Source organism: Rhipicephalus microplus, chromosome 5 (assembly GCF_043290135.1).
Source record: "Rhipicephalus microplus isolate Deutch F79 chromosome 5, USDA_Rmic, whole genome shotgun sequence".
Lineage (NCBI taxonomy): Eukaryota > Metazoa > Arthropoda > Arachnida > Ixodida > Ixodidae > Rhipicephalus > Rhipicephalus microplus.
The window spans coordinates 54,146,489-54,173,909 of NC_134704.1; the positions used below are offsets into that span (position 1 = coordinate 54,146,489).

Genomic DNA, 27,421 nt, shown 5'->3' on the forward strand with positions numbered 1-27,421 from the left:
CACATGACAAGCCACGGTGTGGCGCACGCGTACCTTTGGGTTTGGCAGTTCGGAGACCTGTAGGGAGGCCATGTAGCAGCGCAGACGGAACTGCTCACAGTGTAGCCTCTCCAGGTTCTCCTCCCATTGTCCGATCTGGTCCGACAGAGTCTGTCGGGACTCCTGGTCCACCACAACGGTCAACTGTAGTTCGGCCATGTGCTTCAACTTCGCGTCCTGTGAGTCAAGAGGGCATCGAGGCGCGTCAATGTGGCGAATTGCTTCGCAGAAGCGTTGAAAACAAAGTTGTGTACACTCTAAAATAAAAGAAAGGTCATTTGGTTCTTTTATATGAGGTCTGCTTGCCACCCTCATGATTTTAAGTGTCTCTTGTAAGAGACACCCGAACTCTCTTTGGTAACCGGTATACTTTCTTCGCAGAGTCATGGAACCTGAGAAGTGTGTTAATGAGTCTTATACGAGGCGACTCGGGAACCGCCTAAAAGAGCGATACAGGTGCCATATGGTGTACTGTTAATCGCGATGGAGACCCATGCTGATCGTATTGCTCAACATTGACTATCCCTTATGCAGCTTGCGTAAGGAAGTCAATCACGATCAAGAAATTGGATTTGAATCAGGCCCGATAGAGGTGAAAAGTGACTGACACCGTTGTAACAGTACCCCCCCCCCCTTTCTTTTTTGTTTTAGAGTATGCGATCAACAGCCGTGAGAGAAACGTGGGGTTCCAACTAACCGACTCAATTTCTTTCTCTAGCCTGAAGATCTCTTCCTGTAGGAGATGTAGCGTCCCAGTGCGACCTCGATGCCTGGCGAATGCTGCGGCACAGGCAGAATGAATGCTGTTGATCCAGTTCTCCAGCTCCACCTGGCACGGCGCCTGCACAACAGGGACGACCGCTGGTAAACAAACACACGAGCGCACACAAACAAACCAGTAACCAGCACACTCGCATGTACAGACGGGTCCACTGTTAAAGGAAACACCTGCGTGAGCAGCATGTTTATATTTCGCTAACATCCGGAATCATAGCGGCTTAGATATACATAAGGCTACTGGTGGCTAAAAGTTCCGACTCCTCTTGACAGAATATCGACTTGCATGAAGATTGTTTCTTAATACACTTGCTCTTAGAGGGCCAGGAATATTGACGGTGTGCATTCGAGTGTTCCCTTTAACAGTGGACCATACTGCACATATAGGCTTTTCGACAATCCCGGGATCCACGGAATATCATCATTCGTCTAGGAGACACCAAAGGACGCTCCCTCTTTACTTGTAAGTGGATATATATATATATATATATATATATATATATATATCATATGTATGCTGCCCGTATAACAGTTCCTTATCACTAGGTCACACGTCAATTGGACTATTGTATTTAATTTTACGCTATTATCACCGAATATTCCTGGTTAATGTTGGCTGGTTTTGGACGATCAGTTTTTGATGTCGGTTTGTCGTGAGTGACACTGGCTAAATGGTGAGTAAGGTTGACTAATGCTGCCTAATGTTGGCTCAACATGGCTAAAAGCGACTGGAAATGTTAGAAATCTACTGTTGTAACACAAACATTGTCTTCCTTCAGCATAATAGTTAGGTTGACTAACAGTGTTCTAGAATTACGTTTCACTCCATCGCAGTTCGCAACTGTGCTGAGGAGGTGAAAACGAAGGAAAAGCAGGGAGGTCAAAGAGACGCGCGTCCGGTTTGCTACCCTGCTTTGATGAAGAGAGATGAAAGAACAGAAAAAGAGAGTGGAGCGGCACGTGCGAACTCGCCTGGAAGAGGTAGGCGTCGCCAAACGCCGTGCTGAGGCAGAATACGTAGTCCCTCTTGGGGTGCTCGGGCACGGGCTGCATCACTGCGCCGTCGACGATGATGAGGTGCTTGGGCGTCGAGTCGATGGCTCGACCGTCGCGGCTGTCGCACGGGTAGAATAGTAGCGTCGTGCCCTTCAGGCATACCCAGTATCCTTTCCAGCCGCGCTTCCGAGCCAGTTCCACCTGAAAGACGACCAACAATCATCATCGTCGTCATCGTCAGCAGTCTGACTACGCTATAGAGTGCACTAGAACTACGTCCACTACAGGACAAAGGCCTCTCTCATGGTCCGCCAGTAAATACGGTCCTGTGCTTGCTGCTGCCACTGTATATCCACAAACTTCCTGAACTTATCTGCCTACCTAGCTTTGTGTCTTCCCCTAACCCTTCTCTGGAAATCCAGTCAGTTATCCTTAATGACCAGCGGTTATCCTGCCTACGAACTACATGTCTGGCCCATGTCCATTTCTTCTTCTTGATTTCAACTATGATATCCTTCACCCCGGTTTCTTCCCTGATTCACTCTGCTCTCTTCTTGTCTCTTAAGGTTACACCTACCAATCTGCTTTCCACTGCTCGCTGCATCGTCCCTTAATTTAAGCTGAACCCTCTTTGTATAAGCCTCCAGGTTTTTGCTGCATAGGTAAGTACCGGCAAGATGCTTAAGTTACTCAAGCAATAGACAGAATTCCGAGTCGTTCATTTCATTTAATCTCTCCACCTGACAAATTTCGCTTACATGTCTGGTCAACGTGCCGGGCGAACAGCGTTATGCTGATCGCTATAGTTTGAGCAGAGGTATCCGAGCTCGTATACGTTGTGAGGCAACTGCTGACTGTACGTGCGACAGAATGATTTCGCGTTTTCGTTGCATATAGGCCGCCACAAAGAGAACATATTTCCGCACCGTACGCTGCGTCACTTAGTGTACCCCGTCAGGGCCAGCCTTAGCTTTAGTGGCCAGTTTTGTAGCGACATGACGCGGTCATCCTGAGCAATTGTGCATATATACACCAGTCGGTATATTAGCGAAGGCATCGGTTGTCGCGTTTCCGTCCATGAGGGGCTGTGCGTGAGCAGGACTGAATAACTCTGCGTGAGCAGTGTAGATGACGTGCCTGGTGTCTCCTGCGCAGTAGCCACTTCTTGACGCTAAGGAATCCGGCCTTGCGCACGGCGCCCGTGCAGTTGAAGGAGGCCGCCGCTGCCGCGCCACCGCCGGCGGCGCGGGAGCCCGATCGCGGCTCGCCCGTCTCGTCCTCGTCGCTCACTGCCGTCGTCAGCGACAGCCGCTCGTCGTCAGACATCTGCGTCAAGACATCAGCGGCATCAGAGGAGTACACAAAACGGCATACGCGCCACGCGTATATACGGTGTGACCACGTAGACAGTACCGTGTCAAAACATACTAGTTAAGGTACATCGTACAATCAATCAATCAATCAATCAATCAATCAATCAATCAATCAATCAATCAATCAATCAATCAATTAGTCAATCAATCAATCAATCAATCAAGCAATCAATTAATCAATCAATCAATTAGTCAATAAATCAATCAATTAGTCAATCAACCAATCCTATTATTATGGGTGCAGCAGTGGCTATGCACAGAACCAGAGGAGGTGCCAAAGTTGCAAAACCGCAGGCGCTATCTCTTAGATGAGTGCAGTAAAAAAAAAAGTAACCAAGAGGAGTTATACCAGAATCTTACTATTTCAGACCCGCAGGTCTCGGGATCGAATCTCTTCCGTGGCTGCCAAGTTCTAACGGAGGTAAAATGTCTAGGTGGTCAAAATATCCGGAGCTCTCCACTACGGCGTCTTTCATACACATGTAGTTTTAGAGCGTAAAATTTTGTGAGTTATCATCACTGTTAAAAGAAAGCCATCAAATAAGTATCAAGCGGTAAGCCTGAGGTCAACGCGCCGTCATTTTTATGCACTTGTTTTAGCTCCGCATTCGTTTCACTTTCCAGATGGCAGTTCATCCGTTTCTTTTTTTGTTTTTAGAGTTTAAAAAAACGGTTTCGATTTCACCGGGACGTACGTAAAATTCAATCAACGCTGCTCCGCGACACTCCGAAGTGAATCAACCCTGGCGAAAAAATAAATAAATAAAGAAGACCGGGTGCGTACGAAGAGCGAAAATGTTCCGGGAGGGCAACCGTACGGAAGCACTTCACCGCAGCCGGATTCGAAACACACAAACACGCACAACAGCAAACATACATACAAACAAACAAACAAACAAACAAACAAACAAACAAACAAACAAACAAACAAACAAGGAGACACGGGCGCGCACTTTCCGAGAACAGCGGTAAGTCGGCTCTACGAGACATCACGGCCGACGTCAGCCCAGCTTGAAGTGTCTCGAAAACGCAAAATCGATGGCGCCGCGACCGAGACGTACGTCTGAGACTTTGCGCTCCATTATGCGAGGCCGCATGCCGGTAAGCGCAACAAGAAATGTGTCCGAGAGAGGTTTCTCGGGATAAACACGCGTGAAAAAAAGAAAGGGGGGGGGGGGGAGGTCTTTCACGAGACACGTACTATACGTCGAGTTGGAAAGTGGTATATGATGTACGAGACTTATAAAGCAAATAATAAAGAAGATGAAATACTTGCAAAAGTGGCCCCGCCGCGGTGGTATATAGTGGCTAAAGTATACTCGGCTGCTGACCCGCAGGTCGCGGGATCGAATCCCGGCTGCGGCGGCTGCATTTCCGATGGAGGGCAAAATGCTGTAGGCCCGTGTGCTCAGATTTGGGTGCACGTTAAAGAACCCCAGGTGGTCGAAATTTTCGGGAGCCGTCCACTACGGCGTCTCTCGTAATCATATGGTGGTTTCGGGACGTTAAACCCTACATATAAATAATACTGTGTCACGCTGTGTGCGTTCTGCAGTGATATCAGCGACATTCAACATCTTCATTCGGCCATGTCTGCAGTTTACCGAGAGAAAAAAGTGCGGTGGTGCGCAGCAATCAAGAGTGGTCTTACGCACCGGAGCTTCGAAGACGCCGTTTTTTTTTTCGGAGGCAATTAAGTCCCAAGACCAGCTCCTGCCGAAGGAAGCGTGATAACACGCGGACTCGAATGTCTTAATTCCTGCGCATGCGCCGTCGCAGCGCGCGCGTTCGGCGCCTTTCGGAGATTTTCAATGATAGCTACTTCATTGAATGCTTCATTGATAGCACTGAATGCTAACTTACTAAGTTAACTTAAGCGGTCCGTAAATATGATTAGATATGGCGTGCCAAAACTACGATTTTGACGCACGCTGTAGTGGAAATAAGTTCCGGAAACTTGACCATCTGCATGATGTAATTTAACGCGCGCTGACACCACACAGTGCACGGGCCTCGACCATTTTCGAAATGCAAAAACATCGGCCGGGGTCGAACCCACGACCATTGGGTCAACAGGCGAGCACCGCCACATTACTGCGGCGAACGAAAAGCGCGCCCGTAGAAACACGCGCGAGGACAAGTCCATTTCAAGTTTGCGGCAACTACTCAACATGCCGGAACGCTAACAAACTATACTATATATAGAGTACAGCACCGAGCTTCTCAGTACTATACACAACAGTGAGTATAGTACTTAATTGCACTGCATTATATACACTAGAAACTTTATAGCACTGGATTTCGGCGTTGTGCACCACTCGTGCACAGTATCACGACTGCCATCGAGCGTAGCTTATCCAACTTAACTGGCTGCCACTGACCATCCTATCATATCAGCGCATTATGGGTTGGTTATGTCTCGATGCTAGAACGTTTGCACCGACATGGACGAGTGCTACAGTGAAGCCGTCTGCGTATTGCAATTCCTGCATGCGAAACACTTGAGCACTTCATACTATACAGAGTGTGTACTACAGGCCTTGCGCAGCGCGTATGGCCAATGCTGCGGGGACTTTTCCGCAGTTACTGTTGTAATGTTCGGCTCCCTACGGTTACGCTTGTCTCCGATTGGTTTTGCTCCTATAGACGCAAATACGCTTACGTTTTCACAAGAGAACGGGCTTGACCTGGAGAGCTTTCTTTCCTTCTTTTTGTTTTAGTACAAGCAGTCTGTCATCTCGTTCTTTCTTTGTCACTTCCCTAATTTTATTCTCGTTATCATCAGCTTTTATATAAATACTTTTCTTGAATATTAGGCAGGCCCCTCTAACCCTTCCCTCTCGGTGATAGTACATTTTTCTGGGTCTTCTGCTGTTTCTCTGTATTTCCCATTTTACCTGTGTCTCTTTCATCCATACCACTACTACTAGTTCGAACACTGACATCAGTGGTAGATATTGTAAGAATAGTAGTCTTGCGATTATTCAACTGCCCTTCTTTTCCTATACAGGCCTCTCGTGTAAAAGTATTTTCAGGAGGTCACCTCCTTCTGAAACAATATCTTTTTCCCCTTGGGAATGTATACCTTCCGCATAACTGCCGTTCCGACGTTCGTTCGTTTGAGGAAAAAAAAATCCCTCGCTTTTCTTTAAAGACCTGAAACTCCACTTCAGCTTTAGGGGAGCAGCGGGCTATTCCGCGATTCGGGAAGCACGAGAAGCACAAACCATCAAGCATGTACACGGAAGCGGCTCTTCAATTTCGGTAATAGGCGTCCCTGTGCGTCTGCAGTGTACAAGGAAGGGGGCAGGAGGGTAAGGGGGGTGGGGGCTGAACGACTCAACGCGAACTCTCAATCGATACTATACCTCGGGTGGGCCCTTTTCAGCGTCGGACCGATCGCCGCGCATAGGCACAACCGCAGCCCAAGTCGCAGGAAGAATGCGCGGTGCGCCCTCTAGAAGGCATTCAAGCAAGAAAACGGGAAGGAAAAGTCCCACTAAAAACTACGGGATCGGCGAAAATCGCAGAGAGGGTTATGGCTTATATCGATTCGTGGGTACGTATCCAGGGCGCAGTCAGGCAGCAAACGCCGCGCACCGACCGCTTTTTTCTTCTTTCTTTTCTTTCTTTCGAGAATCTCGGCAAAACACACATACAAGCATACACCTAAAGACAATTTTTTTTCTAAATAGACGAGCTGTGTGTATTACCTGCAGGTGAATAGGTTTGAAAAGCTAAACAAACCCCGGAAAACGTTTTTCGAGCTCTATGGATCCACTCGGAGTTCGAAACCTCGCAGTCAAAAACCACAGAGAGGTTCGCAGAGAAGCGTTCCCGATGAACAACACAATGACCGACAACGAATGAAAAGAATAACGAAGGAAAAGAGAAAGAGAGGTAAAGAAACTATACGAAAAACAAACATTGTCGGCGCAACACGAGTACAAATATGAAGTAAACAAAAAGAGAAGCACGATCATAGCACGACGAAGGGTTTCGGAATAACAACGATAGAAACAAAATAACAAAACGGTACTTATCATCATAACACGAGTGGCGGAGGGGTGTTGTGCCTTTGACAGGCACCGCAAAAGTATCGTCGTGGTGCTCTCTGTAACTCACAAAAAACTACTCGCGTAAAAAAAAAAGATCAGGAAAAGATAATATTTATGCATTGTTCGATATCCGCATGCCGGGAGCGAGAAAGAAAGATAGACGGATGGGGCAGAGTGCTGATCATTAGAGGGAAGTTTTTCCGTTGTGAAAATGTAGCGAGGCCGATGCGGGATCGAACTTGGTTCTGTGCGTATGAGAAAGGAATGACTGCCGCAGCGGGGGTGAGAATGTGTCCCGTAGTAGCGGCGAACTGCGCATAGCCCCGGGGCCCAGGATAATGACAAGCGTTGCACTAAAGCCGCTCTCGCTTGCTACTGACAGCCTTGTAGAGAAGTCGAGCGAGAAAAAAAGAAAGAAAAATCAATAAAGAAGACGTCGCTGAACTCGCTCTTTTTGTTTCGTAGTTAAAGGGTTTTGTTTCTTTCCGTTCCGAGGTGTGGTTCGCTTACTAACGAGAAATATTGAAAACGTAACGTTACGTGTTGAAGAGCTACAGAGTGTTTTTTTTTACAGGTATCTCGCGCTGTTGCGGATGCAGGCCGCACTGCGTCAACTTATGAAAAGCCAGCCATACAATATTCGTCATTCTTCGATCAATTAGCTTTACGCATAGACTTAAAGTGCTCCAATAACAGAGGTTGTAAGCGTTTTCGTAAAGTCATATTTTACTTAAACCAACACAAAAAAATGCTGCGCTATTTTCATTCTATGTATATATCTGGGATGTGCGATAGCTTTAAAGGGAAAGAAGTATAGAACAGTACCCGCGTGTTTTGTAATTCTATAGCGTTTTTTATTTATTTTTATTTGAACATATATATACTGCAGGCTTGCAAGAGTGGTTACAAGAATAAACATTTCAAAGAAAAAAAAACAATGACAACCATAAACGGAAATAAATGGCTTGCTCTTCAGTAACAAAATATCTACAGTAGTGAAATTCCCAACACTATCAGGTGAATTGTTCCACTGAGAAATGGCTCACGGAAGATAGAATATTTGTGCGCGTTAACGCGGCTTGAAGGTTGTCTGATTGTTTTACTGTGGCTTCTGTGCAGAAAAAGATGACGCAAACAACGTGACTTTGGAATTTTGAAATGATTGCGGGTGAAAAGATAAATGAATTTAAGCTTGGAAATAATTCTTCGTTGTGAAAGTCGTACAAAGTTTGCTTTCGCCAATAGCTCAGAGACGCTGCATTGTCTAAAATATACGCAGAATATATAAATTTGGCAGCTAGTTTTTGTACGCTTTCAGATAAGTGTTTTTGGTAAGGGCTCCAGTTTAAATCAGCATACTCTAATGAGGGTCTAACAAGTGTTTTGTAAGCATTTAATTTCATATGTACCGGGGTGTTACGCAGCTTCTTTCGCAAGAACGATAGTTTACAGCAGTGAAACTGTATTATATTTGTTACAATGTTAATGATAGCGTGAAAAAAAAACGTTCAACAAGAGGTAGCGACCTCTTGTAGCACTCAGAGCAGCCGTGACGGTGTTCTGAGCATACGCCGGCAAAAACACACACACACACACACACACACACACACACACACACACACACACACACACACACACACACACACACACACACACACACACACACACACACACACTTGGATTTACTGCCCGCTCATCCCCCCCCCCCCCCCAAATCACTTTCAGGGCTCCCTCGAACTCAGACTGACCAAAATTTTTGTTAACTTACTCAGGCTTAAGTTCACCAAAATGTCACTCACCCAGGCCCACTCGGACCGAGGTTCCCGGCCCGATCTGAGTCCCAATTTCAGTCGAGTAAGTTGACTCGTGACTGGGTTTGTCGACGTACAGTTGTGTGTGCAAATATGGGGTAGGCTTACACAAAATGTACATATCAAAGGAATCGTTGCTTTTACGCAGTGCTCGCTATTCACGTATTATAGGATAGATTAAATGAAGGGTAAGTCTAACGTATATTTATCCCATAACTACTTTCAAACTGTCCCGCAATATTTTTATACGCACCTATATACATCTAAGTGCAGGAAAATTCTTAGTATATATAAAAAAAAGAAAACGAGTAGCGTATCATGCAGCAACGATTTGATTTTCACAAATACTGCGTATGTGTATGTCTGTCTTTCAGGGATAAATCGCTCTTTTGTCTGTCACACTTTCTATCACTGTATATGCTATACGTTTTTATCGCCCTTTTTACGGCGAAAGCTCTAATGAGAGATCACAGCAATGGTCGTGTATGGTGCCGTATAGTTGTCCGCCGCCGGTATCGGCAACCACAATCGCACGAAATAAGAAGAAAAAAAAAAACTTTGTAAATTGAAACTCCAAGAACACAGCAGAATTTGAACCTGGGTGTCCTGCGTGCGAGCCCAGTCTTCTACCGCAGAAACACTCCGGTGCTTGAAACCCAGTAGCAAATTTGCCTTACGCACGCTTGATGTCAGTAAAAGAATCCCGTTAGTACGAGTAATAAAGCGTTCCAGAGCAGCAAAGGAACAAGCACCAGCATCACACAATGCGAATTGCGTAACGATTGGGTCGTCCAACGGTCCGACTCATTACAAAAGCTATAGTTCTTGATCACCTAATAACTGTGTCGCATACCCACTTCCAGCAGAATTCTTCATCGTAGTCAGCCGCTGCATAAAAGAATTGCATAAAATTCTTTGCAAGTGTGTAGCGGATACCACGCTTCTCTGAAGAATGGTGATGGGTAGCATAGTGGATGCCAGCCTATTACTACACAAAAATTATTAGTACTTTTTATCAGCAAGTGTGTTTGTACCAGTTACCAAAAGAGAGTGTCTACTACACAAAAAATATGAGCACTTTTTATAGCGCAGTGGGTAATCAGCAAGTGTGTTTGTACCAGTTACCCAAAGAGTGTGTAGAAGAAAGCTCTGAAAGGCCGCTTTTCCAGCTTTTTCGCTCCTACTCTGCTGCGCGTTCCGCAAATGCCTGGCCGTTTTTTGTGCCAGCGATTTTGGTATAGAGGGCTGTTCCGAACAAGACACGGCTCGAGAGAAATGCGGAACGAAATTCGCGAAATATCTTTCTTCCCTATTCGGGCATCAACTCAATTCCATTTCTGTTATTGATTGCCGAGCGGCTCCTGAGAAGTCGTCTCGGGGACTCCTCGTGACAGCCGGAGGTGGTTCTTCATTTCCGAAGTGGGGACCTCATTCATTTTGCACGCCTGCGTCATTTCCGCTCTTGCCGAAACTGTCAGCGGCAACAGAGACGCCATTTGTTACTTCCCCAAACACATGTTATATTATTCTAGCTACGGCTTCATTCACCGGTGCTTCCTTTTCCTTAAAACACTTGTCTGTTGCCATTATTATTATTATTATTATTATTATTATTATTATTATTATATTAGGTCAAAATCCCTAGACACCTCATCAGACGCTAAACTGACTGCCAGCTTCGGCGGCGGCGTCAACACGCACTTCATGACGTCATTCGTCACTCCTACCCTCTGACGTAACTCAACATGACGTCACTCGATGACGCTGTCACACGACATCACCGTTTGGTCAAACACGTGAGCGATCACAGAGGCGGAGCTGCGTAATCATGATAAGTGAAGGAAGCCGCGATGAATCCATTCCTGTAGAGGCGCTGTAAAGCCAGGTTAGGGGCAAAAAAATTTCGTGGCGGGAGGAAGGGTCACTGCAATAGGCTCAGAAGGAAGAGCAGAAGAGAAAGATGAAAATGGTTTTTACCTTCCTGGTCCCATGGGCCAATCCCCCCAAGTGGGTAAGAGCCAGAACAGAGGAACATGCAAGCAACCCAATCTCCCAAAATGGGTATGAGCGCTATTCTGTAAGGCTCGAGCTAAACATTGATTTGATCGATACGTGGTGTGTAACGTCCCGAAACCACCATATAATTTTGAGAGACACCATAGCGGAGGACCTCGGAAAATTTCGCCCACCTGGGTTTTTTTTAAAGTGCACCCAAATATGAGCACACGGGCCAACAGAATTTCTGAATTTCGTCGAAAATGCAACCACCGCAGCCATGATTTGATCCCGCGACCCGCCGGTCAGCAGCCGAGTACCTTAGCCACTAGACCACCACGGCGGGGCAAGGCTCGATGAAAACAAAAGCTTCGGGTTGTCTGAGGTGATTGCATAAGAAAACCGCTGAAATTTTTCTATATGAAGGTCCGAAGTTCCCGCTAATTACGTCTGATGATTAAAAAATCTAATAGCCCAATGTCATAACTGAGAGAACCTGTAATTTAGCGTAGCCATACACATAACGCAAAGCTACGGAGCAGGCCCCAGCACTTCGTTAATTCCTGGAAGGTGAGAATACTTGACTCCATATAACGTCGCAGCGAATTTCCGTCTCTTGTTAATGTCAAAGACTCGTCAAGTAAACGAACACTGCATTATTTTGAGAAGCCTTTATAAAAAAAAACAACGACAATGCTGATTACTAGCGATTATTCGATATAATACATGTAAACATGCAGATTCATGCAGCTTTATGGGTTTCATTTGCCGAAATAAAAAAAAAGGTTTCGATTTAGGGCAACTTTCACCTTTTCGTCGTTACTCCAGCATTACAGGCTGGAGCGACGAGTATACCCTCCACCACACCCAAAACTGACAAAAGAGGAAAGTGTAATACTGAGACGCCTGCAAAGCAGCACATACACACATGTGGCCCTAATGCACCGTCTCTACCCAACGAGATATAGCTATATGTGCCCGCTTTGCAACGTACCGGACACCCTGGCACACTTGCTTCTTCCATGCCAGTGTATTGCCAGACGTAATCTGCAAAAACACACGACTGATAACGAAGCAGGACGGACGAACGAAGACCTAACCGAAACGTGGGAGGCGAAGCTCGCCCTCGAGGACCTGGAAGAGCAACAACAACTCGTCGCCAGGGCCAAGAGGGCAGTAGAAGCCAGAGGGTTCCTGGACTAAGGAGCCCTCCCACCTCAGGGTGACACCGGGCATTGCTCGGGGCACTGTTTCAAAATAAACGTTTACTTCTCTCTCTCTAAATTTAGGCACCCTTTTGAAATTCGTTCGTGCTTGAAAAATCATTGGAGATCATTTGCCAACTTTGTGGATTCTCGAAAACCATGTACAATGCACTGTTTCCTTTTTCGAAAGTCTATAATAAAGTTCGACTGGAAGTTATTTGAGCGAGTTTAGTGTCAACGTATCTCATTTATTTGTTTCGTTTTCATTCTGTCTCTATGTTTGGTTACTTCCTTTTTTTGTGTGGACGCGGCCTGCTAGATCAAAGAAAGCGGGACGCCTGCTAAACAATTAAACATGTTAGCTGCGGGCTTTACGAGGAAAAGCCAGCATTACACATTATTTTACACATAGTTAACGTAGCTGCATTCATTGATGATTACCCCCTTACTGCATATATGGAGCAGATTTTCAAACCCCAAATCACCTGCACCAGGTACGTTATGCATTGGTTAGAGTGGCTGGCAGTTTGAAAAACAAAATAAAAAAAAGATAGAGAATCTTCCAGCTGTGTCGACAGTGAACAGTTTTATAACAGCAAAGTAAGTGACGGTATGCATGATGGAGGGCGGAAAAAACACTGGGGTATCGCCCGAAACATTTATCTTTTAGTTCCGTTTCATAACAAATTTTTTGCTTTTCTTTTTATTTTAGGGGCGAAGTTCCTTAGGGCGTGGGCTGTGCGTCCCCTGTATGTAGCCACCTCTAGTTTAGTTCTTGTAGTGTTCACTAGATGGAGGTACCGTCTCCTGTATGTAGCCACCTCTCGTTTAGTTCTTGTAGTGTTTACTGGATGGTGGTACTTGTAGCTGATGATGAAAAGATGCAAGATGTTATAAACTAGAAAGCGGTACTTGTAGTTGATGAAAGACGCGAGATCTTATAAAATAGGAATGATGTCACATATGGCGCGTGTCATTGGTTTAAGGCAATCGTTCGATTTAGTGCGGCGACGTACGCTAGGGGGAGCGATGTAATAAAATCGAGTGGGCAAATTGTACAGAGGATTCATGGTTTACCAGGTTTACCTCCGGAGCTTCGCCCACTCATCATCATTCACTTCGTGGATATGGCGGCACTTTTTTATTTTTAGGAGAAGAGGGCGGGTCGCCGCTGTTTGCGAGTATAGCGGCGAGCTTCTTAAGAAGTGACTGAACAAAGGGCTTTTTTAAGCGGGGTTTTCTGCGACCGCAAACTGATAAACAATTAGAAAGAAGCCATTAAGATCAGCTTTGCCACATGTCATCACACTCAGAGAAACAAAGCAAGAACTGCCAGATACAAGAAATGTATAGTGGAGGTGTAATTCAGACAATGTAGCTTTCAATACAGCGGTTATCTTACACACTAGCCAGCACTCGGGGATACTAATTGAGAATGAGAGGAAGCTTGATTGTGTGGCAACGCAATCGGGATAACAGTAATCATTTAGGCAGCAAGTGGTGCTGTTCAGTCGACACATCGCGACACCACTGAGATCTGTCGATACGAAGCAGTAAGCAAACAGATGCCACCGCTCACCAGAGTTTGCAATATGTGACTGAACGCGGTAAACCAAAACACCTTCTCTCGTCGCTCAAAACATGTAGGAGTATGGTAAAGTGAATAGGCTGTATGCGATTGCTTCAACGCAAAAAAGGGCCCAAAGGAGAGCTATTTATTACTCTAAAACATTGATTTATGGGGTTTGACCCCTCCAGACTACGAGCAGGTTTTTGCTAAAGCGCAGCAAGCAACCCCCTGTTCAACGTTATGTTCTAAATTGGTTCCAATATGCACCGAAGCGACGCCACGAGGGCGGGCGGACGCTGGCGGAAAACACTGCCAGACGGCGCTAGCTTCGCGTTCGCGGTGCTGGCCTCTTCGTCACACGGAAGGGGCGAGCTCGATCAGGCGCAAGTAAAAAGCCCGCGCCACTTCCCTAGCCGTTATAAATGCGTCACTCGCGTCGCCGCGTCGCCAATCAAACTTTTCTCTCCGCGCCAGCGGTATACAGACGCTGTAGTCAAGAAAAAGAACAAACTGCGGCAGAAGCTCGCTTCTTTCTCACAAGAAGACAGTGACGGCAAGCGCGCGGGAGTGGAGTGAGAAATGCCCGCGACACTTGTACCTCACCATGAATCACATCTCCAGATTCTTTCTTCTTCTGTGGGGCCCGTTTGAGGGCAATAAATCTTCCTCCACCTAGCGTCGTATCTTGCCTGCACGACTGCCTCTTCCTACATTCTACAACCTTCTTGCCATTCATTTTCAAGCGATTCCTGGAGCGCGAAGCAGACGATGACTGAACACGGAAAAGAAGCAGACCAGAAGCTTGAAAAGAGAAAAAAAAAAGAGAGGAAAAGGTGTTTATGCACTTGGACTTTGTGAAATTTGGAGAAAGATGCAGCCAGTTGTTTCTCCTTTTATAACTTCTCGTCCCCCCCCCCTCTCATCTCTCTCAATTCTTATCTGCACCTCTTTTTTCACATCATATCCGCTCTCAAAACATGTGACGTCTTTTCTTATTTCACCCCTCTCCTTTCTTCCTGTCTTCCTAACCTGGCGTGCTATCTATGCGACCAGATTGATCTAGACATTCCTTTTGGAATGCACTCAGTAGAATCCCGACTTCCCCAACATCCCTTATCTGTTCATTTCTTTCCAAACTTCCTTTCTTTTCTTGGAGCGTTAGTCGTTCTGCAGAACTAAGCAAAGGACCGCCAGCGCACACCAATGCTACGAACAAAAGAACGAAGAAACAAAAACAGAGAAAAAAAACAAGGGAAGAAACCCCGCCCACTCTCACAGACCAGTTCCTCCTCAATCCTACGCTGCCCCGCTTCCCAAACCATCGGCGCTTTTATATTTTCCCGTCCACCTCGTAATCTTCAAGCAAGGCGTGTCCGGGAAAGCACCTCACAACGCTGTGCGTCTTCGTGCCGCTCGCTTCCCTCCCCCGTCTTACCTTTTCCGTATCCTCTCTCACTCCTTTCGTTCCACGTATAAATCGCCGAGGGTAATAAAGTTTAGCAGCCCATCATTTTCAGGAAAATGCGGTCGACAATGAATGGAATCGTTCCTGCCAGCTGCCACCGCTGCTGCTGCTGCTGCTGGCGTTGTGATCACTTTTTCTTTTTCTAGGACAAAAGGTTTCCGTACACACGGTGGCCTCTCAAAGGAAAAGGTCCTCCGACGAAAGAGCAGGTGAGAGTGGAGCGAGCAAAAAAAGCAAGAAAAAAAAAAGCTTACGTAAAAGGCCAGGAAGAAGATGATGAATGACACAACGAAAAAGAGAAATAAATGGTCTGAAAAGGGGAACGAGAGCGACGGTTCGGCGCGGCAATCTGTAATAAGCATTGTTCTATTTTCGAAGCGTTTCTACTGAAGATTCAAGGGAACAAGAAGCATAAAAGAGTCGGAACGAATTGGACCGAACTGTTAGGGCTCCCGCTACGTTCAGTGAGGATATTGCTCGGCGCGCCCTCCTTCCGAGGAATTCGTGCGGAAAGCGAGAGCTTATAAATGACCTCTTCGGAATCAATTGAATGATGACAATGAAGAATGTACTGTCGAGAACTGTCTACTCTTATTCTTTTCTTTCGTGAATGAAACGCCAAGCGAATAAGTATGCGAAAGGAAACTGCTAACTCGTCGCACATTGTCTTATAGCGCCGAGAGAGAATATCAGCGCCGATTTGGGCAAGCGTGGCTCCGCCCTTGGGCCTGTCTTTAAGCAGGTCCCGTGGTCCGAGATCTTCATTTAGACAGAAAAAAAAAAAATGATGGGCCAAGGCGTAGCAGAGTCTACTGAATACAGGGCTTCCACGAAGACCACTCGTATGTGCTCGGACCCTGAGGTCAAAAGCTGATAATGAGGGGTGAGCAACATGACGTAAGCTATATCCCTGGCTCTGAACTAGTTCACAGCGGCTGTCTTTTCTTTTTGTTGCAGCAAGCACTACGTCTTGTTGTTGTTGTTGTTGTTGTTGTTGTCATTGTTCTTCGTCTTCATTATTATTATTATTATTATTATTATTATTATTATTAGTAGTAGTAGTAGTAGTAGTAGTAATAGTAGTAGTAGTAGTAGTAGTAGTAGTAGTAGTAGTAGTAGTAGTAGTATACATTGTTTCGCCCCGCCACGGTGGTCTAGTGGCTAAGGTACTCGGCTGCTGACCCGCAGGGCGCGGGTTCGAATCCCGGCTGCGGCGGCTGCATTCCCGATGGAGGCGGAAATGTTGTAGGCCCGTGTGCTCAGATTTGGGTTCACGTTAAGGAACCCCAGGTGGTCTAAATTTCTGGAGCCCTCCACTACGGCGTCTCTCATAATCATATAGTGGTTTTGGGACGTTAAACCCCACATATCAATCAGTATACATTGTTTCTGTTCTAAGCACTTCCAGTCCAGAACTTAGTTCTGGTTTTCCGAGTCTTCAGAAGCAAAAAAAAAAAGTCTTCTCAAAAGCAAGAACTTGTGTGGTATCAATTGCGAGCATTCAAGTAAAGAGTTTTATATTGAACACACGTGATATCAGAACAATCGGCACCGGGTCCCACGCAATGGGTTGGGAGTTTTCCAGGCCATAGAGTTTCCTAATATACACTAGAGGGAACTCTGGCGCTAGTGTCAATGGGAGCTGCAACGCACGGCGCTTCAGCGAGCATGGGAATGATGGGTAGTACACACATTTGTCTAATATTCGTACTTCTGGCCTGCTTTTGGCTCCGTGTGTGTTCGTGTGGCTTGAAGCTGTGTTCTTACGAAAAAAAAAAATCTGCAAATGTTAAGCGGTTGCGCTTCACCACCCTATTCTTTTAGACTTACCTTTTCAAATTGGGTCACGAAGTTCAGAAGGGTTGAAACTTTCTTTAATTTTAAAGCCGAAAAACAGCAATAAACGAAGCCGCAAGTACGTTGCGCTTCCCGCAAGTACAAAGACTAGGCGAATGTGTGCACTACCCATCATTCCCATATTCGCTGAACGATCGCAGCGACAGAGTCTCCTGTAGTTAATTTTAGGAAACTCTATGCTCCAGGCAGATAAAGCTTCACACCAGGGCGCCACGTCACCGCCCCTAAGCCCGCCTGTACCCAAACGTTTGCATACGCGTGGCAGTGTGCATAAGGGGCAATTAAGCTTCAGGGAAAGTAGTGAAAATTAATTGAATCACTTCACCGAAAAAGCTGACTGTTTTCTAGCGAGGAGATGTTATGAGATCTCAATGCCGCACTTCCTTTTGCATGGCCCCCGAGGTCCGCGTCGGATGCGCGACGAAAAAACTGAGTGAGCCTACGAAATACACGCAGGACACACGATCCCCGAGGTGCGAGTGACCAGACATCCGAGTGGAGGATCACGGTCACCTGAGATTTTTCGCCTCCCCATATACAGAGCCAAGCGATGCATGCTCGGGTGGATCGAACAACAATGACGACGTGAAACCCCAGAAGGCTGTTTCTGTCGACAGTATAAATAAAATGGCTGCACTTTTATTGAGCCCAACACAATTTACGGTGCGAAGTGACCACACACAGTGCATGCATCTCAACGGCCTTAATGCGCCGTAAGCTTCTCAAGTCCTAGAATGTCACGAGCTTGCCGAGTCAGTCAGTTAGTCAACGGACTTTATTGAGGTCCTAAAGGAACATTCACGCGGGTGCGAAACCTCCCGCGGAAAAGCGTGACGTGATGGATTAGCGAGTGGGCGCTGCCCTTCCACACCCACTCGCGGATGCGAGATTGGAAGCTGATCCGTGACGTCGCAGTCGCGGGGCTGTTCCAACGTTGGGCCCGAAAGACCAGGGTCCTTTTGTACGGCTTCGGTTGTTCCTGGGGATCGCCCCTTTTGGGGACTTCCTCCAAGTCCCCTATTTTTTATTAGAAGAGGCGTGTTCTAATGCAGCACATGCCTGGTTGCTAACGAGCCTGATCATGGGTGCTGACGACCATTGTACTAGGGGCAGTTTGGTTCGATGCCCGGAGCCAAGTGGCTGAACTTTCCTCTCGGCGGCAAAGGTCCCGTTTGTAACATTCTCAACGTGAAAGATTGTGGTCTAGTGAGCTTCGGGTGTGGGAGCAGACATTTCCTGCGCCCAAGCTGATGGTGCTTCACTATTCCGTCGAAAGAGAGTAATTGGTCGGAGAGTCAAGACAGTTGATTGGGCGAGTTGGTGATTCAGGACAGCTTCAAATACGAGCGCGATGCGTAGACAGTGACAGGAAAGAAAGGGACAAGCGCTCGCTACCAACTGAAGGTGTAATCAGAAAGCGGCGAAATATATACTGGCAGATGAAACATTTCCTATGCACATACGATAAGACTAAATCGCAAACCAAAATAACAAAACCAATAAAATATTTATGTATATTAGCCCCGCCTTACTAACGCCCACTTTTCCTTACAGCGATTGCTTAACGCCTATGGCATCTGTGACTTTCCGAAAACGTTAGCTCCTCAACGGACAGTCAACCAATTTTTCTTTCTAGACGCAATTGCTTTGCTGAATTCAATCGTGTCTCGGTTTGCATTATGTAAAACTATTCCATATAACTTTGCCTCATTAGGAATAAGGCGGATGGTGGAGCACCGTTATGTGAAATGACACACCTTGGCTGAATCAGCTGCGTTTAGACATTGCACAAAAACAATGTCTTCGTTACGAAGAAGGTAGTTGCAGGGATTTCTGAACGAGGATGCTTTCGCGGTTCATCGGCCCTACGTGATGAACATTGAGCGGTCACCCAGTTGTACTTGAGTCATTCTCAGTAACGTTCCGATCAAACTTCCCCTACATCACTGCTCATTGTTTGCATTTATGAAACATGGCGACATAGAGGAACTTAATTTACGCGGGCAAAACTAGCGTATCACTGGGTCATGTCGTTTATCGTCATCCTGACATGGAGTAGCGTGCAAATGGTAAGCCCATCAGAACACATCATTTGCCAAGATAAGCTTTGCGAACCCAGTTCAAACACTCCGAAACAGTTTCATTCAGTTCGGGAGCTATATATAGCCCGAAACATTGGCACTAAAAAAAGAGGGCAACTATGCCGGAAAGCAAAAGACACATGAAGTACGCAAACGCATCAGCGGACAAGAAAGAAACCAGGTCACGCGTTTAAACCAAGCCTGGCAAAGGGGGACGACGGCCCAGACTAGAGCAGAAGTTCAGCGCTGACGTCATAGCACTCTTCCCTATTCTCCTTTCACTCTTTGTTTGTCGTCATCACCGCCATGTTCTGAATCGAGAAGGGGAAATGCAATACAAGAAGGAAAACGCGACAGCTCCGCGCTCCCCTTTTCCCATCGGAAGGAAGAAGATAGCATCTGAGACGGCTAAAGCAAAGGAACCCGGCGCTCCAGCAGCTTATCGTTAAGGTCCACAAACTGGGCTGGTTGCGGAAGAGGAAGGGGTAGATGGGGAAAAAATCTGGGGAAGCTGTTTTTTCGGGATAAAATGGTGAGAGAGAGAGGAAAGCTCGGAAAGAACGCAAAGCGCACGATAATGAGAAGAGCGGAGTGGCACACTTGGGAGAGGATGAAGAACGGTGCTGGGCGAATGCTGGGAGAGTAAAGACAGGTCAAGAGGGGAGAAGGAAGACGGACGTGCGGGAAGAGATGGCGGGGAATAGGGGAAAAAGGGAAATGGCGAGTGACGGCGGCTGCTGCTCCGAAGGAGGGTGGGTAGAAGCGTACTACTCCACCGGACAAGTGGCACGGGCAAGACGCGCGCGCGCGCGTCACAGCAGCCGTTGCCATGGCGACAGGCCAGCACAACGCCGAAGCCGCTCGCCCGCCTCACAATTTCTCCTCGCGCTCCCTCTCCCGCACCTCCCAACGTGGCAGCACCTTCCTCGCTTTTGTGTTGCGGCGCGCGCGATCAGACCCCCTTCCTTTTCTTTCCAATCACTCTGCACGCACACCACCGCGGCGCATTTCCTTTTTGCTTTTAGTTGACCTCTCACCCCTCTGCGACCTGGTTCCTTAATCGCAACGGAGATCGGACGGCGAGGCCCTCTACGACAGCAACAGGAGTAGTGACGTTCGCCGGGGTTCAGATACGGAATCCACAAACCCGAGCACCAGCCACTTCCCTTCAGCCTTCAGCCACCCCTTTCCGACCTTCTTTCTCGCTAACCTTTTCACCGTCCTTTTTCAACCCCTCGATGGCTGGCTAGATTCGAGCGACCAGCAAACACATACACTTGCCCAAAAATGCTGCCACTTTTATTGCTGTTCTGTCGGCTCAAAGTTTGGCTTCTAGATCAAGCACCTTAGATTTCAATTTTTAAACCGTGCTTTTATGTCGGGGTGTTTATTCTTGAGGCGTTTCTGCAGGTCACTAAAAAAGAAGAAAATGAATCGAGAAAAAAATGGTAAGGAAAGCTACAGAGACGACGTGACTTCGCAGTGGGACGGTGGTGCTTTCTAAAAACTAAAGATACGTCAGTCGCAGTGGACAGCATTGACGTAGTTCGGGTACCTGGTTTCTTGTGAACTGCTTGCTTATTTCTCGAAAGCTCGAACTTGAGAAACTCGGCTGTTCTTTGATCGGAAGTATGACAGTCTCTACAGCTGAACTTCGTCGTGTGAGAAGCGATCGAATGTCGATATTACCGCAAAATGTTTCGGGTTCAAAATGATCGTGATAGTCAGCGCCTGTCCCGAGGCATTCTACGGGGTTTCTTTTGGCCTAGTTGCCGGAGATGAAGCCTAATCGAATCACCCAAATAATGAGTGAGAATCTTAGAATGTTTGCGGCTTCATTGAAGACCGTAACCTAAAACCCCAGCCACCCCACTGTCATACCTGCATAGCAGGGCGCTTTGTGACGGCTCTTCAGCGTGGTCAATCCATGCTACATAAGCTTCTTACTAGGACACTTTGCCACATATGCCAAGCATAGCCGCGCCGTATCACACAGGTTTTTGGGGAAGGTTCTTTTCCACAAATACTACGCATGCGCACGCCATTACATATAGGCTTCCAAAGAGATTATTTTGCCTCAGACATTATTAGCCATGCCATGTCAAATAAGCTCCTGGGTATGGTATTTTGCTACCGTGCTATGTGAGATAAGTCTCTGAGAAGGGTACTTTGCCACGTAAACTTCTGGGGAGGGTATTCATCCGTGAAATGTAGGCGCGGTTATGCCAAGTCAAGTGAAATTTCGGGAAAGGTAATTTATCACAATTTTTAAGAATAACCATGCCACCTCAAATAAGCTACAGGGGAGGATACATTTCTACGAATATTAAGCACAGCCCCGCGATGTCAAATAAAATTCCGAAGAGGGTACTCTGGCCCCGGATTTTAAATGGGGCGTCTTCAGTCAAAAAGTATAAATCAATGAGCTAAATGTTTTAAAAATTTGACACCTTCCTTGTCGAATCCGAAATATCCTTGACACCTTCCTTGTAGCATCGTAATATGAAAAGCATGAAACTTATCCAGCGTATACAAATAACCACCTTCTTGCTCTGTGAGGGGAAGGGATTGAGCACTGAGAAATAGGAATAGTGGTATAGACAGATAGAATGGCACGAGGTATGAAAATATAAATAAATAATAAATAAAAATAAATAAATAAATAAAAACGATTGAGTTTCTTGGCTGATGTACGGGGACGTGCGCTGATATGGCCCACTGCAGACACCATAGAAACTTCAATTACAATCATTATTTATATAGCTATATATGTCAGTTAAAGATGATCCGCTCTATAATTGTAAGAACTCTATAAATGCTACAGAACAATGATGCGGCGGGATAGTGAGTTGACTGCCTTAGGATGCAACAATAACCACCGTGCTATATTGTAACTCATCAAACGCCTCGTTTAAATTATCAGTGCACTTCTTGCATGCCCATGTTTCGCATCAAAGGGGCCTTCTGAGATGGATTTAGGTTAGCTAATGGTCGCACCTACATTCAGAATTACGCTTTAAGCCTTCTTTTTCAACCCATAATCACTCGAATACATCTTATTACAGAAATTCGTTGCATCGTCATGCAAAGAGAGCGTGACTAAAAGTGATAACGAACAGCCATTGACATGAACGAAATCTTTCAATACGAATTGTAAATTTTTTTTGCAGTTACAGCTAGATAAAAGGAAAGCCATAAGAGTCATTCTCACCGGAGAAATCTGCCCACATAAAAACAAACACATTCCCGAAGGCGAGTTTCAGCAAAGCAAAGAAAGCCCAGCGTAATCGCGAAAGAAAGCAGAATGGCACACGTTTACGAAAGCTTGACGTTATTAAGAGACGCAGAAGCACCATGCCATCTAACCTCGCTGTTTTTTGAAGCGGCCGATTTATACGCCCGACGCCGCACCAGCAAATGAGCGAACACAGGTCGTGCATAGAGTAGTGCGAGCAATTTGCCAAAACGAAATGGGAACAACGCACAGCGGCAGAAATAACGCTTTCCCGCAAAATGACAACGCAAGCCATGGAGTCCATTAAATAAAGAACAGCACGAACAAAGCAAACGCTCTAACGATAGCACCAGATGGGACCCTCGCTTTATTTGAGCTTTCAGGTGGCGTGCTATATTTAGAAGTAAAATGAGAAAAAAAAACAATGGAAAGAAGGAACTAAAGCACGGTGAAACCGAGAATGAATAAAATAAATGATAACGATCATTTTCAGTGGCGATGAAATATATAAAAAAACAATGCGTCAGCTCCAGCAACACGCGACCATAACTGAGGACTTCAGTAAACTGCGAAGCACACATGAAGCACGAAACAGCAAAGTTAACTTGTACGTACTGCTACTTTGCAAACATCGTAACAACCTGCAACACTGTCTAGCATACGACGTTAGCGCCCCCCCCCCCCCCCCGTCCCAGAGACGAGTCTGCTTTAAATTCTGCTCGCCTCGTTCCCGAAGGGTTAACGGGGTCATTTTCTTTGGGCACGCACTTTGCTTGGTCATGTTTAATGCGGCTGTGCCAAAAAGGAAGAAAGAAGGAAGCTTTTCGTGATGGCGTTCACGAGGTTGTTTATGCAAAGGCCGTTTTTGTAATCGGGCGTCGCAGGACATTCGTGGAATGGCTGTGTAATGGGTCGGTGCTACCTAGCGTGGCCAGGGAGGTTGGGTGGATCTGCGCGGCGAAGCGTCGTAAAGAACAACCGCGGTTATTTATGCACGTACCTGTCTCGTGTCATCTCGCTTTGAATCACACGAATATTTCAATACCACGTTAACCCTGTTTGAGTCTTCGTAATCAGCGTGACGGATAAGGTCATAACAAAGGCTTACGTCGGGCGTTGTTTTGTCTGCGTGGTCAATAAATATGCAACAGTGATACGTGTAGAGCTACGTGGCTGCTGTAATATGCCCCTACAATCCTTATTATAGCCAATGGAGCAAAAAAATGGACGCGTTATATAGAACGCTCCCGTGATGAAACATACATCGTTTGAAAATGAAAGGCTTGGTCTCCACGGAGGTGTTCATCACATAAACGAAAAAAGATAATTAGGGGTAATTAGAGTTAATGCTAAGACGACTACTTCGCATTTACAGCCAAAGCGCAAATGATGTATTTCAGGTAAATAACGAAACTGGCCAATGTACACAGTCAATCTAAATCTGCTTAAGTTGGCTTTTCCGTCATAATACAGTATTAAAGGCGAAGCACCCTCTACAGGACCACCAAGCGAATGTTCACTAAAAAATGGTAAGACTGGGTGCTAATATTCCTCTTATCCAAATTTTTCGTAAGCTGAGGTCATGTAAATGAAAAAAAATATACGTATAGTTTAGTAGCGCCGATAAGTACAAGATAAAACCATGCGAAGCAGTCTAAATACTCAGTCATCATGTTAACCCACGTGGGAGCATAATTCGTTCATTTGATAAGAGCTTTACGTTGCCCCGGATCTTCATTCGTTAGCTATGTGACGTTAGCCTTTCTTAGTTTGTGCGTAGACAGTAAATGTTACAAATACAATATTTCTTCCGACTATGCACAGGTTGGCTTTTTTGCAGTTATATAAGTAAAAAGGTGAAGCACGCTTTACAAAATTGAAAAAAGAAAGTCTGGAGAAAAAAAAAAACGAGATTCTGTGTTACTGTTCCTGCTTCCGCACAATTACGATAAAACCTAGATGCCGCTGTATGAGACAAACTATTATAATTTTCACTTGACATTGTACGTTTGTTAATGAGGAAGTTGCAAAGAAGTACGATGCAATCCACTTACTGAACTTGAATGACATTTAAACTTGCCTGAGAATGTAGGACGCCATTCCCATCAGAATTCGCAGTTGAACACCATGCGGTACACATGAATAAGCGAGCTTACGAAATACAATGACATATATGAAAGTGCTCACCCCCATTCACACGTAGGATAGCATCACTTCTGAAATGTATGTGCTAGTGCAGTTTTTGAAAGGCGTGAAGAGGGTGTGGATAGAGTTGTCGCGCATGGTTGATATGAATATGAAAACGAAGTTTGATGATAATTATTATGCATTATACATTATTATTATGCATTATACATTATTATTATTATTATTATTATTATTATTATTATTATTATTATTATTATTATTATTATTATTATTATTATTATTATTATTATTATTATTATTATTATTATTATTATTATTATTATTATTATTATTATTCTGTGCTTTGTGACTTCTTGCCTAATGTTTTTATATTCGTTGGCCTTGTATATTTGTGTTCTGCTAACGTGTTTAGCCGTATTGTTCTGGTTTCTTGCTTATATATTTTTTCCCATTTTAGCTTGCATTTTCAGCTATAGGCGGTGTTCTATTTATCATCGTTTAATAACTTGATGCCTGCGTCAGTCCTAAGGACTTAATTTTGTTGCCAGCCAAGCTAACTTATCGATCAATCAGCTAATCTATTCATTGACTGCACTAATTATTTGATTGATTTATGATTAGTAAGTCAATCGATCGATCGAATAATCAAACTGAATCCTCTCATTTCTTGCAGAGCGTTCATTTATACTTGTGACCCCGGAGATATTGTATAAGGCTAGCGTCACCAGCAAAAAAAAAAAAAAAAATTCGACGATACCCTTTCTGTCGACATCACGTTTTACAGTGAGCTTCCTGCATTCTTGTAAACGAGCTTTTCGCGTGACGTGATAGAGCAATATATTTGTTCGGTGCAGCTAGTGTTCTGGTACACTGGTTACGGTGCATGCCCGTTACGGTACACTGGTTACGGTGCATGGTTACGGTGCTGCTGGCCCGAAAGTAGCAGGCTCAATCCTAATGAAATTTTGATGGAGGCGATATGCAACAGGCATGGGCAAATTTAATTGGGTGTAAAAAGAAACAGCCCAGGTGGTCACAACCACCGGAGCCCCCCACTAAAGCGAGCCTCATAATGGTGTCGTGGTTTCAGAACGAAAAAAAAAGAAACACTTTTTTTTTCTATGCTCCGCCGCCCCAAAAAAGCCCAGCTAATACGAAAATTAGTTTGGTTGCCCCGAGTCATTACCCACAAAGCAAGTTCTGATTTAAAGCGTAAAGCACTCGCTGAAGTCACACATGACGACGTTTGAGATGGAATGAAAAAAAAAAAACGAAACCGCACTCATGCGGCTTTTCTAGGATCAATGAGGCAGAAATGGTAAAATTGTGCAAAAAAAAGTTCTAACTTCAGCTGTTCCAACCGCGTTTGCGTGTCGGTATAGAGTTAACCCGAAACTGAGCTAAACGTGAAATGCTCCATTAACACAATATACCCTTAGAACCTTCGAATATCACGCTTTTTTAGAACTGCCCTCGTTTAGTTTTTTATGGTATCTTTATTCTATCACTTATTCTCTATTTTATTCAGTTGACTTATGATTGTACACTAGATTTTTAACGCGCCAACTTTTTACGTCATCCTGTACTTGTAGTTAGGCTTTATTTGTCAAACAGAAAGGCTTAAGTCATTGAAAACATGCTTTCTAACAGCGTATGGGTGTCAAAAATAAACAAATATATAAATTAACTAAATGAGTATTTCTTGCATTTTCCGATGTTTTAAATCACACACATAAATATGCGTGTGAGGCGTTGAAGCAATAAGATGACAGCGTTTATTCTAAAAACTTCAGTTATACTGCATTGTTTTACGACCACTGACTTTCTTCACCCGTCACGGTGGTCTAGTGACTTGTTCTCGACTGCTGACCCACAAATAGTGGGATCGTGTGCCGATCGCAGCGACCACATTTTAGTTACACGCGAGAATGCTCGAGGCCCGTGTTTTAAGATTTAGGTGCACGTTAAAGAAACCCTGATGACGAAATTTTCGAAGTCCTTATCTACGGTGTCCCTAATAATCATATCGCAGTTTTATAGGACGATCAAATCTCCTCAAATGCTATTATTTTCTTTCTTAGTAATTTCGCGCACTTAGGGAAAGACCTTCGCGCGTTAACGACTCCAACGCCGTTAATTATCATAAATCGATTGTAGGCGTGTGTTTTAGGGGAAGCAAGTTCCTGAATTATGGGAGTGGAATAAAATGGTGATTAATGAAGGAGACGCTATATTCCTTATAAAACACCCAAAATTACTACACTGTTCCCTTCGCATCGGAGGAAGAGGATAAGCGAGCGTCGATAAGCGGCCACGCGTCAGGAAATAGCTGCCACTAAACGAAGTACGCAGTTGACGGCTGATAACGGCGATAGGAACAGTGTCGTCATTGAGGGCGTTTTCAAAGTGAATCGTAGATGCACTGTTTTGTGCGTCGGTTTCAGTTCTGCCAGCTAAATTAGCCAGCATTTATCGCTCCGCGGTAATTATCAGCGGCCGTCTTTCAAACATTTCGAAGTGGCTACGGACTACTCGCAGGAAGCACTTGAATTCGCCCATTTGACTCGACCATTTAATTTTACTGGTTAGAGGTTAATTGTGTTTATTTTTATAATTATTTGCGTAATAACGCATTCACGCATCTGAAAATGCCTTCTGCCACAGTAAAGGGAAAGCCACAGACAGCACGCAGATTCACTTTTTGTGCGTGATTCCTCAGTAATAGTGCTCACATTTTTTTTAAACTCCTTGTATAATAAAATATCAGGGGTTTTAAGTTCCAAAACCAAGATATGATTATGAGGAGCGCCG

The 27,421-nt window shown here is 45.2% G+C and overlaps 1 protein-coding gene across 4 annotated transcripts in view; it reads right to left on the reverse strand.

The window, feature by feature from the left end:
- Positions 1-27,421, reverse strand: part of sif (guanine nucleotide exchange factor still life) — a 273,472-nt gene that overhangs the window by 30,842 nt on the left and 215,209 nt on the right. For all 4 annotated transcript variants that reach the window (XM_075895490.1, XM_075895489.1, XM_075895491.1 and 1 more), the window contains exons 12-15: positions 2,950-3,138; positions 1,789-2,013; positions 737-880; positions 34-216 (exon numbers count right to left, since the gene is read on the reverse strand). In XM_075895490.1, coding sequence (XP_075751605.1) covers positions 34-216; positions 737-880; positions 1,789-2,013; positions 2,950-3,138 — 741 coding nt within the window. The remainder of the gene's footprint in view (positions 1-33; positions 217-736; positions 881-1,788; positions 2,014-2,949; positions 3,139-27,421) is intronic.